Genomic DNA, 12,849 nt, shown 5'->3' on the forward strand with positions numbered 1-12,849 from the left:
CTATTGCTCAGTTGGTTTTTGAGAAGGTTGCCGTGTTCATTCGGTGGCGGAAAGGACAGTTTTTTCTATAAGTGGTTCTGGGAAAACTGGATAATCACATGCAAAAGAAAAAAATTGTACCCTTACCTTATACCATATATAAAAATTAACTCTAAAAATGTCGAAAACCTAAAATTAAGAGGTAAGCCTATAAAATTCTTAAATGAAAACATTGGGGAAAATCTTCATGATATTGAATTTGACAACTGTTTAATTGCTATGACACCAAGAACATAGACGACAAACACAAAAAATAGATAAAATTACACATTAGCAAAATTAATAAATTTTGTACATCAAAGGACATTATCAAGAGAGTAAAAAGATAACCTACAGAATGGCAGAAATATTTGTAAATAATATAGCTGACAAAGAGTTAATATCCAGAGTATGTGAAAAGCTCCTACAACTCCACAAAAACAACCTAATTCAAAAATGGGCAAATGACTTGAACATACATTTCTCTAAAGAAGATATACAAATAACTAACAAGCACTTGAAATAGGGCTCAACACCACTAATTACAAATCAAAACTACAGTGAGATACCACTTCAACTGCAGTGGGTGTGTATGATGGCTACAATTTAAGGAAAACTGGAAAACAAGTGATGGCAACAACGTGGAGCAACATAGCAACTGTTCATAGCAACTTTATTCACAATGGCCAAAAGAAACGACTCAGATGTTCATCGATAGGTAAATGGGTAAACAAAATGTGGTAAGTACATATAGTGGAATACTATTCAGTCATTAAAAGGAATGGCATGTCATTTTTTTTTTAATTTTTTTTTTAATGTTTATTTATTTTTCAGACAGAGAGCATGAATGGGGGAGGGTCAGAAAGAGAGGGAGACACAGAATCTGAAGCAGGCTCCAGGCTCTGGGCTGCCAGCACAGAGCCCGACGCGGGGCTCGAACTCACAGACCGTGAGATCATGACCTGAGCTGAAGTCAGATGCTTAACCGACTGAGTCACCCAGGTGCCCCGGGAATGGCATTTTAATAATGTGCTACAATATGGATGGACCTTGAAAACATTATGCTTAGTGAAATAAGTTAGACACAGAGGGACAAATACATGATTCCACTTAAATTATGTACCTTGAGTAGGCAGATTCATAGAGACAAGGTAGAATAGAGGTTATCAAAGTCTAGAGGAAGGGAGAAAGGGAAAGTTTTTGCTTAATGGGTATAGAGTTTATATTGAGGATGATGAAAAACTTGTGGGTGTAGATAGTGTGATAGTTACCAATGAGAATATATATAGTCAGTGCCACTGAATTGTACACTTATAAGTTGTTAAAATGATAAACTATATCATAATGGGATTAATATGATAAATGTTATATATATTTCACATAGTAAAGAAAAAAGCACATTTCAAAAGGTAATCATCTGTTTGACACAGTGCCAGCTATTCATCTTAATTTTTGAGTCGCTGCAATTTATGTTGAACCTACCATTTCTTAGAAGCTGGTCTGGTAAATATCACCAAACCCAGCAAATGCCTTTCAGTCCTCATTTTATATGAACTGTCTACAAGGTTCAACATTGTTAACCACTGCTGCTAGAAACCTGCCTGTCGTGGTTTTGGTTATGCTTTGCCCGTTTCTCCTCCTATTTCTTCAACCAATTTTTCCTCACTTCTTTTTTAAGCTCTTCTACCTCTGCCCAAAAGTAGAGAGTCAGAAATCTGGGGATATCCTTCACTCCTGCTTCTCCTGTGTCCTGGATCCAATACCTTCTTAACATGTCAAACTCATTCATCCTGCCATTGAAGCCCAAATTCAAGCATCTGTGGTTTTGTTGGTCTCCTAACAAGTTTGTCTTCTTCCTTGTTTCCTTCTTTCTGGGCTTGTCTCCCTGCCTATGGTACGCATGTCATTCTAAGAAAAATATATAGGTGGTCCCTTTGCAGAGAGTAGACTTCATTAAGATAATAAAGGGGCGCGCTTGGGTGGCTCAGTCAGTTAAGTGTCCAACTTCAACTCAGGTCATGATCTCATGGTTCGTGAGTTTGAGCCTCGTGTCAGGCTCTGTGCTGACAGCTCAAAGCCTGGAACCTGCTTCAGATCCAAGTCTCCCTCTCTCTCTACCCCTCCCCCACTCACGCTCTGTCTCTCTAATAAGCATTAAAAAAAGTTTGTTAAGATAATAAAGGAAGATTGTTTGCATCTGAACACCCTGTTTGATGCAAAGATGAATAAGGAAAATGAGATACGAAAATAACTATCAACAGGACATCATGTGGTAACTGGCATAAGAGATAATGCAAAAAGTTCAGAAAAAAAGGAGAGAAAAGAGCTTAACATTGAGCTTGGTTTAAAAGGCACAATAAAATCATAAGTAGTTAAGGAATGGCAGGGAGACATTTCAAAAAAGAGAAAGATGGGCACCTAGGTGGCTCATTCGGTTGAGCATCTGACTCCTTGATTTCTGCCCAGGTCATGATCCCAGAACATGGGATCAAGCCCTGTGTAGGGTTCTGCACTGAGCATGGAGCCTGCTTAAGATTCTCTCTCTCTCTCTCTCTCTCTCTCTCTCTCTCTCTCTCTTTGCCCTCTTCCCTGTTCATGTGCTCTCTCTAAAATAAAAAAAAAGAAAGATGTGGTCAGAGAAAGAGAGGCCAGGGAGATGCATGCAAGATACAGCCAATGTTCCTGTTTTGCTGCAGCATAGGGTGTATATAGTGGATTAATAGAATATAAAGCTAGAAAGGTAGATTTGGCTCAAGTCTGGGAGTGCCTGAAGTACCAGTTTATAGCATATGGGCTTTATGCAGTAGACAGTGAAGAAAGCTCTCAAGTTTTTTGAATGGAGATTATTTTAATCAGCTTTACTGTAGTATAATCTGCATATAATAAAATTCACCCATTTTAAGAAACAGTTTTATGAATTTTAACAATGTTTATAACCATATAACCAACACAAAGTATAAAGCAATTCAATCCCACAAAGAGCCCCTGGTGCCTCTTTATAATTAGTTTCATTCTCCCATCCCCCTGGCAACCATGAATCTGTTCTCTGTCACTATAATTTTGCCCTTCCTAGGATTTTATATAAATGAAATCATACAGTACATAATCATTTGTGTCTGGCCTCTTTCACTTAATGTAATGTGGAGGAGGGATTCTGTTTTAGAAAGATTAATTTATCCTTCTATGCAGGTTAGGCTGGAGTCATGAGAGTCAGAAAACAGAGATGAGTTAGAAAATGGTTGCATTAGTCTAGAATATGACTCCAAGCATGACTCAGGATGGAACTAATGAGAGTAAAGAATTTCAGAAAGCTATAGATTATAATGAGGGTGAAAATTGGGTTAAACAAACATGAGGGAAAAGCCTCCATAGGAGGCTGCAGTCAGAAAGAAGAAAGCTCAAGAGTGTGAGACTTGGAGAAGGAACATATTCAGGAGATAATGAAATCGAAATGGATTGCACAAGTGGATGTGAAGATCACTAGGAAAGAGGATTAAGGACCTCCTTGTCCCCAGTATGTGAGGATACTAATGTGCATGTTGATATGAAGAACAATGGGGAGAGATCAAACTATGAATCAAATATTGATCCTATCCAAGAAGTTAGAAGAGTCTTTGACTTTATTACTGGACTACAGAAAAGCACTGGACAAGTAAATGGTGCAGAATTCAAAAGAGGAAAGGCTGTAAAGATTTGGTGGTAGAATGAGAGACTGGAAGTAGCAGTGAGGTGCAGGGACATCTTGACCCTTTCTTTCTTGCCTAGTGCTATGGACTGAGTTGTGTCTCCCTAAAATCCATATGTTGAATCCCTAACCCCCCAATGGGGGTGGTATTTGGAGACAGAGCCTTTAAGAGATAATTAGTTTTTTTTTTTAATTTTTTTTAATGTTTATTATTTTTGAGAGACAGAGCATGAGCGGGGTAGGGGCAGAGAGAGAGGGAGAGACAGGCTCTGAAGCAGGCTCCAGGCTCTGAGCTGTCAGCACAGAGCCCGATGCAGGACTCGAACCCATGAGCTATGAGATCATGACCTGAGCCGAAGTCGGGCTCTCAACCGACTGAGCCACCCAGGCGCCCCTAGAGATGGTTTTAAATGAGGTCATGAGAATTCCCTATGTCGGAATTCGTGTCCTTATAAGAAGAGACACTAGAGAGCTTGCCATCATTCTCTCCCTGCCATGTGAGGACACTGAGAAGGGGCTGTCTACAAGCCAGGAAGAGTCTTCACCAGAACCCAGCCATGCTGGCACCCTGCTTGCAGACTCCTAGCCTCGAGAGCTGTGAGAAAGTTAGTTTCTGTTGTTTAAGTCTACAGTAGTTTGTTTTGGCAACCCAAGCTGATGAAGATACTCGGTGAGCCCCAGAAATATGGGAGATGGAAGAGCTTCCATTAGGTGCTTTCAGAGGAAGTCCCAGCAAGGAGTTCTTAGAAAATAGAATGACAGGGTAGGGAATACTTGATTCACAGTAGAGAAAGAATTTTAAAAACAGATACATATTTGAAAATTTTCAGGGTTAATTGTCTTTTTTCCTAGACAGGGACTATGGGATTTTGGTGATGTTCATCTAGTTTTCTAAAGAGACACAGAGTAAGAATTGGGGTTCTTTCTAATAGCTGACTCCTCTTCTGTCCACCCCATATACAGAGCAGTAGTTTATGGGTTAAAAACAAGACTGCAACCAGACTGTCTGAATTCAAACTCTGTTTATCACTTGGTAGCTAGCTGTGTGATCAGGAGCACCTTTCTGAACCTCTTTGTGTCTCATGTTCCTCATCTATAAAATGGAGACAATAATTGTTCCTGTCCCATATGATTATTATGAGGATTAAATGAGTTACTGTGAATAAAGTACTCAGAATTGGGCCAGACTCAAGATGAATAGTCCTTTATGAACACACAGTATTCAGAGTAATAGTTGTTATGTCCATGAATGGCAGTGTCAGCTAACCATTTCATGAAGCCAAAATCCTATGATGAAGAACAATAATACTCATAACTAAAATTAATTGGGCATTCTTAGGTACCCGGCAGTGAGCTGGATCCTTTACATTCATCTCTTTGTTTAATTTTCAACATAGCAAATCAGATATGGTTGTTATACCCATTTTACTGATAAAGAAAACTGAGGCAGTGAGCCAAAGTAACCTTGTTTCACAACCTTCCAAACCCTATGGATTTGTACTCTGTATTCCCTGCATTCCTTTCCCTCTCTTTTAATCCATCCATACAAATGCAGCCACTCCCCATATTGGGGCCTGAGAACACTCCAAGAATTCTAAGTAATTAATATAGGTAATAAAGTTCATTGGATATGACAATTGTGTCCAGAAGTGATTTCTCAAACTTGGGGAAAAGAACCACATTTACAGTTCATTTAAAAGACTGCATTGTAATAACCTAGTCAGTAGTATCTAGCCTATTAACTCTGCAACTCGACCACTCTGTCTTCAGAATTGGTCTTCATGCTTTTGTCTCTATTGACTGTGGTTTTTTTTTTTTTTGTATCTTCTGTCTTTCTTTAGAATTTCCAGATGATATTAATCCCGTTACCAAAGAAAAAGGTGGACCCAGAGGCCCAGAACCTACCCGATATGGAGATTGGGAACGAAAAGGACGCTGTATTGACTTTTAAGCCATATATTATTAACTTCAGTATCTTTTTCTGAATATGTACATCTGAATTAATTTATTTCTCATTATTTTCTCTCTGTATATCCTTTAAGTCATTTAATCTCTATAATGTGTTTAAAAACACAAATAGGGGTGCCTCGGTGGCTCAGTCAGTTAAGCTTCCAACGTCGGCTCAGGTCATGATCTCTCAGTTTGTGGGTTTGAGCCCTGCATCGGGTTCTGTGCTGACAGCTCAGAGCCTGCAGCTTGCAGCTTCAAATTCTGTGTCTCCCTCTCTCTCTGCCCCTCCCCTGCTCATACTCTGTCTCTCAAAAATAAATAAAAATGTTTTAAAAACCCACAAATAATGCCTTGAAAGAAAATATGCTGCTATAAATTAAGAAAGGGGAAATATTTCTACATTAGCACATTAATTTTAATTTAAATATATTGGAGTATATAAAAGATGATTAGAGCTGCATATTTCATCATATTGCATTTTAAATTAATCAGCTGCTTATAAAGTACAAATGTAAATAAAACAAGTTTTAATGATTTTTATTGCTATATGCTAGGTAATAGTGCTTTTTTAATGTGAGTTAAATAACACGTTGTAGTTTTATAAGGCCACAGTAACAACAGAAAGTCTAGCTCCAGAGACAGATTACTTAGGTTCAAATTTTGGCTCTGCTACTTACTAGCTGTGTGACCTGGGGTAAGTTATTCAACTTTTCCACACCTCAGTATCTTCATGTGTAAATTGGAGATAATACTGCCCTTTTTGGGTAGTTGAGAACTTTAAATGAGTAGGTACATGTACTTGGAACAGTGCATAGCACAAACGTCTCATTAAGTGTTAGCTATCTGTAAATCATAAATGTATTTTTCCAAGTCTCTAGACTTTCTGGGGGGAAATATTTAGAAACTAAGTTTGAAATACTTTAATTGAAATTGTTTTAGGGGCGCCTGGGTGGCTCAGTCAGTTGAGCGGCCGACTTCAGCTCAGGTCATGATCTCGCGGCCCGTGAGTTCGAGCCCCGCGTCAGGCTCTGTGCTGGCAGCTCAGAGCCTGGAGCCTGTTTCAGATTCTGTGTCTCCCTCTCTCTGACCCTCCCCCGTTCATGCTCTGTCTCTCTCTGTCTCAAAAATAAATAAACGTTAAAAAAAAAAAGAAATTGTTTTATGAATATAACATTACAAAATCATTAGTAAGAAAATTAGTGATTTTTTGCACTGAAGAACTGAGCAGAAATATGCACTAGTTTGTTAAAATAAAATTTAGGTACATAGGACCAATTTGTGACAAAAGCAGGGGATGAAATGGGCCAGCTTAGTCAGTTTTGATGACTCAAAAGCTCTTGTCCTGTGGCCTTTGGATAACTGGGTCAGGAAAAGTCAAGGCCAGTTTATAGACATGGAATGGAAAGGAAGAATAGAAATTGCTGGGCTTGCCTGTGGCAACCCATGCTGGCCTCTGGCCTTACTCTGTCACAGGGATTGGGCCTTCAGCCCCCAGGCTACACCGAAATTACCTAGGAAGAAGGGGTTTGCACGGCCTGTAGAAGATAATGCAGTGGGCTGATGATTGTGTGACATGAATTATAAGTGTAGTATTATTTGAGAAGATTGTAGGAGATTTATTTACATAAATAAACTTTTTGTAATGTGTGTTCTCAGAAACAAACTAACTGGTGTGGTAATTGGGCCTAGTCATCAGTCTTTGTCAACATTTGTTCTTCTAATGGCAGTTACTATGTATGTTGCTAAGTAAGAACCACATTCCTTTAAAACATTCTGTAATTTAGTCAACCTTCAATTAGCCCACATTCATGGAGGTTTTTATTATGTTACTCTAGAAATACTGTATCAAATTATTTTGTATTGCATATTCTTGCTTGTGTTTATGATGTGATAGAGGAAAGACAACTTAGACACGTCAAACACTAATATAAAGGATGTTACAACCAAAGTGTTGAATTAAGATAACAGAATCCTTAACCTCTGTTAATAGTAACATGTTTCATGACAGCTGTCAAATATATAGGTAAGATTTGATGGCATGAAAACATCTATGGTCTTTATGTCCATCAAACATTAAATGGAAAAACCTGAAGTCTTCAAAAAATGATACAGCAGCAATGGATATGCATCACTCACATCTCCTATGAGAAGCAGAGTTGACTGAGAACCCCAGCTACTATCCCATGGAATCCAACACTGTGTTCCTGCTGAGGACACACTTTCCCCAGGCTGTTCTCAGCCAATGAATGAGTATGCTGGCCCACGCCCCTGGTGGGTGGCATTGACTCAAACACTCCCATTAACCTGCCCAGTACTTTGTTCAGACCATGCTTTCTTCAGACCATCTGAGACTCTTCCTACCCAATCCTCCTTTCCTTCTCTCTCCCCTTCACAGGGGTCAGACTCTGCCTACTTTTCCCCTTTATAATTCAAAACATCTCCCCAATAAATCTCTCACATCTAATCCCATCTTATCATTTGTTTCTCAGAGAACCCAAACTAACATGGATGATTTTAAAAGAACAGCTTATAGAAGAGCAATTTATAGGCAGGATTTTTTTTCTAGTACAATCATAGTCTAATCACTTAAATTTTACATTGGAGATTTCTGGGAAATTATAGGTTGTACTTTTATATAGAAGGCACCATGGAGCCTTGTACCTATTAGGTGTTTTGGTAGAATTAAGTTATGCCCATCCTTTTTTCTTATTTTGATGTCAGTTGCTGTGACCTACTAGTCAAAATATAATATTGCCTATTATTAAACTTGAAGAACCAGGGGCACCTGGGTGGCTCAGTTAGTTAAGTGTCTGACGTTGGCTTGGGTCATGATCTCGTGGTCTGTGGGTTCCAGCCCCACATTGGACTCTGTGCTGACAGCTCAGAGCCTGGAGCCTGCTTTGGATTCTGTGTGTCTCTCTCTGCCCCTCCCCTGCTAACACTCTTTCTCTCTCTCACAAAAATAAAATAACTTTTAAAATGTTTGGAAGCCATAAAAAAAAAACAAAAACCAGACTGTAAACTGGGGGCTAATACTCAATTTCACAGAAAAATAAAACAAACTTTTAATAAAAAAAATTAATTAAATAAAATAATTTTTAAAAAAATGAAAATAAAAAAATAAACTTGAAGAACCAGCCTAAAGCCATATTCTACAAGTAAATAACAAATGTTCATTAGATGGATAGAATAGTTTACAATGAGAGAACTTAGTAAAAGTAATTGTTAGTGTTGTATCAAGAATTTTAATGATAATTTCAGAATAGGACAGTAATTTTCATAAGTACAAGATAAGAATGGCAATGGAGTGTTAGTTAACCAATACGGATTGATCAATTTGGGAAGAAAAGCAAAATGAAGAATGCCCGAGTTCATTCCTTCATTCTGTTGATTGTCTCATTTAATCAGTGATTATTTGTCTACCATGTTCCAGATACTCTGCTAGGCTCTGTATATTTGGTGACGAATGAAACAGAGCCCTTGCCATCCTGGCATAAAATCTGATGGATTTGATCTGCACATGAGAACAGTTCCAAAAGACAACTGATTGAAGACAGTGCATTGCAAGTGACTGTATTTCACCCCAACAAAGCCAAAGGGAACTTCCTGTGTTTGATGAAGATACCACTTTCTGGATTTTGTTACTAGACGACTGTTTAGAGACCTAAGTTTTCACCTTTTTAACTCTAAACTGATTCTGTGAGCTATGAATCAAGTCAGATATCCATTCTGTGATCAGTTGTGCTCTGACCTTGCCAAATATCAGACATTGACGTAGACACTGACCAAGAAGATGTGGAGTGAACAGAGTGATATAATTAAAATTCCTGGACATGTAAAGATTCTTCAAGCCATTTCTGGCTCCAGAAAAGCATTTTTGGTAGGCATCCCTCTGCACAACCACTGGCACTAAAGCTGTCTCTGACTTCCCTAAGCTAGGACTGGCTGCTATGAATGAATTATAAAGATTATTGAATGATCCATACAAATGAGGGTATGTGTGAATATTAGGAAATATTTATGATTATTAGTATTTGGTGTTCTGTGTCCTCTGGGGACCGTGTTCTAAGTCTGTCTCCTTCAGAGCTTTCATTTCTAGAAATAGATAACTCTCTTCTGACCCTCCCATTGACTTTGGTCTTGGTCTAACGTACGCTGCTTTTCATCTCCCTCTCCTTAGTGGGAGCAGTACTGTGTATTCTCTCTAAACCACCTTTTCTCTTATGATCACCCAAATCTGGATGGAAAATTTAAAAGGCAGCCTTCTGGGGGTCAGTCAGTTAAGCGTCTGACTTCAGCTCAGGTCATGATCTCACAGTTCATGGGTTCAAGCCACAACTCAGGCTCTGTGCTGACAGCTCAGATTATGGAGCCCACTTCAGATTCTGTGTCTCCCTGTCTGCCACTCCCCCACTCACACTCTGTCTCTCTCTCATAAATAAATAAACATTAAAAAAATGTATAAAAGGCAGGCTTCTCTGTTATTCAAAGTTTTCAGATAACGTAAGAGAACCTACTGTGTTTCTGTGGCGGTTGAACTTTTTGTTCTTAAAACCCTCAAAAGGTCTTTGGAGGCCCCTAAGTTATTTAGGATCCCAAGGAACTTTTATGTTTGTAACATATATTGATATTTACTATATTAGGAATGAAAACTGAGCAGTCCTTAAAATATTTAATTAGTTTTAAAATAACCCCACAATTGGGGCACCTGACTGGCTCAGTGGAGCATGTGACTCTTGATCTCAAAGTCCTGAGTTCCAGCCCCACATGGGGTATAGGGATTACTTAAAAATAAAAAATAAATTAAAAAAAAACATAATAAACTCATTACATGTTAGCATATAATAGCATTTTTTTTGGAAAAATAAAATTTTTCCAAAACCAAAAAAATTAAGAAGGATGGTATTGTTTCCTATTTTTGTAATTCTCTTTAATGTCTAACAGTAGAAGGCAGCTGTATTTTCATATCATCTTCTGCATTCAATCTGTTGGGGTATTGGTTTTTTGCTTTTTTTTTTTTTAATTTTTTTTTTCAACGTTTATTTATTTTTTGGGGACAGAGAGAGACAGAGCATGAACAGGGGAGGGGCAGAGAGAGAGGGAGACACAGAATCGGAAACAGGCTCCAGGCTCTGAGCCATCAGCCCAGAGCCCGACGTGGGGCTCGAACTCACGGACCGTGAGATCGTGACCTGGCTGAAGTCGGACGCTTAACCGACTGCGCCACCCAGGCGCCCCAGCTTTGTTTTTTAATGTTAACATTTATTTATTATTGAGAGACAGAGAGACACAGAGCATGAGCAGGGGAGGGGTAGAGAGAGGGCAAGACACAGAATCTGAAGTAGGCTCCAGGCTCTGAGCTGTCAGCACAGAGCCCAGTCGACGTGGGGCTCAAACTCACAAACTGAGATCATGACCTGAGCCGAAAGCGGTCGCTTAACCGACTGAGCCACCCAGGTGCTCCTGGGGTATTGTTTTGATTGAGGTCTATCTAAGAAAAAAGCTGGCTTCACACAGGTACATAGTTAGAAAAGGGAGGATCTCGCAGATCCCCTAAAAGGGTCTTGGGGACCCCTAGAGTCCTTGGACCACACACTTTGAAGAGGTGCTGAGCCAATTTAAGTAGAAAGAAGGTACTAAATGCAGACTCTTTGGAAGGACTAGCAGAATAGGCCGAGCCTCTAAAACCAATATCAGAACCACACAACAGCGCTGGCTGGAGAAAGGAACTGCTGTCTGAAATCCAGGTCAACTGCACATCTTGCAGGCAGCAACCTGCCACCACCACTGCTACGGACCTTGGAACCCCTGAGGCTGCTGCTGACCGCACTGGCAAACCAAAGTCCCAGTAGAGTTTTTTCCCCCTCATGTAACCTATATCTGCATCACTGTCTTATGTGAGTGGACACTAAAGTCAGATGTTTACCCTAGTGGAGGATAGGACATGTACTTTTATCGAATTCTGTGTGGGTAAGGGAGGCTCCACATGGGGAACTATCAGGTGTAGAGATGATGTTCAAAAAATTTTATACAGATGTTATTGTTGACCACTATCCTCTGAGAAAACTAGTTAGGAATCAGTTTTATTGGGGTATAGAAGTGTAAAATACTTAAAGTATAATGTAGATGTGTAAACATAAGGTTTAAGTAATCCCTAAAACATGCTGAATGGCTATTCCTGTTCATTTGAAGAATGTTTCCATAAAGTTTGGTCATTTGAGCCTATTAATTTCTTTTTATGCCACTTATATAGTCTTTGTTTAATGAAATGAACATTAGTTATGTGAAAGTTGCTTAAAATTCAGTAACAGCCCATATTCATTTAAAATACAGTCTAGGGGCACCTGAATGGCTCAGTCGGTTAAGCGTCCAGCTTCGGTTCAGGTCATGATCTCGCGGTTCTTGGGTTTGAGCCCTGCGTTGGTTACAGTCCTGTGCTGTACAGCTCGAAGCCTGGAGCCTGCTTTGGATTCTGTGTCTCCCTCTCTTTCTACCCCTCCCCTGCTCACACTCGGTCTCTTTGTGTCTCTCAAAAATGAATAAACATTAAGAAATAAAGAGAAAGAAAGAAAGAAAGAAAGAAAGAAAGAAAGAAAGAAAGAAAGAAAGAAAGAAAGAAAGAGAAAGAAAGAAAGAAAGAAAGAAAGAAAATAGAGAATTTGGGGTGCCTGGGTGGCTCAGTCGGTTAAGCATCCAACTCTTGATTTCAGCTCAGGTCACAATCTCATGGTTCACGGGTTCAAACCTCATGTCGAGCTCTGTGCTGACAGTGAGGGGCCTGCTTGGGATTCTCTCTCTCTCCCCCTTTCTCTGCCCCTCCCCTCAAAATAAATAAATAAAAACTTAAAACACAGTCTAGATATATTTAGGCCCTGTATTTCTAACTTAGACGTGGAATGTGAATCTTGTCTACCTACAGCCTTGAAACCGCAAGTACTCCTAATTAGGTGTTGCCAGTACAAAGGAATCATGGACAGATTGAGAAGGGAATTTTTGTTATGCAGGTGTGAGAAGGGGATGAAAATCAAAGGAGCTTGTGGAAGCACCTTAGAATATTGGAAGCTGAAAACATAACAATGGAGAAAACTAGGAGAGTGTCTGCAGGGTTGTCTGTCTTTGGACCCTTTGGAAAAATCTGAATTTACAAACTGAGATATTATAGACTGAACTGTAAGCATTATCTTAAAACATTGCCT

The 12,849-nt window shown here is 39.3% G+C and overlaps 1 protein-coding gene across 1 annotated transcript in view; it reads left to right on the top strand.

Moving 5' to 3' along the window:
• SDHAF4 (succinate dehydrogenase complex assembly factor 4) overlaps window positions 1-7,316 on the top strand; it is a 32,852-nt gene extending 25,536 nt beyond the window's left edge. The window contains exon 3 of the mRNA XM_043591747.1: window positions 5,545-7,316. Within this exon, the coding sequence (XP_043447682.1) occupies window positions 5,545-5,654 (110 nt within the window). The 3' untranslated portion in view covers window positions 5,655-7,316. The remainder of the gene's footprint in view (window positions 1-5,544) is intronic.
• Window positions 7,317-12,849: the final 5,533 nt, after the last annotated feature.

The sequence above is a fragment of the Prionailurus bengalensis genome, chromosome B2 (genome assembly GCF_016509475.1).
Source record: "Prionailurus bengalensis isolate Pbe53 chromosome B2, Fcat_Pben_1.1_paternal_pri, whole genome shotgun sequence".
Classification (NCBI taxonomy): domain Eukaryota; kingdom Metazoa; phylum Chordata; class Mammalia; order Carnivora; family Felidae; genus Prionailurus; species Prionailurus bengalensis.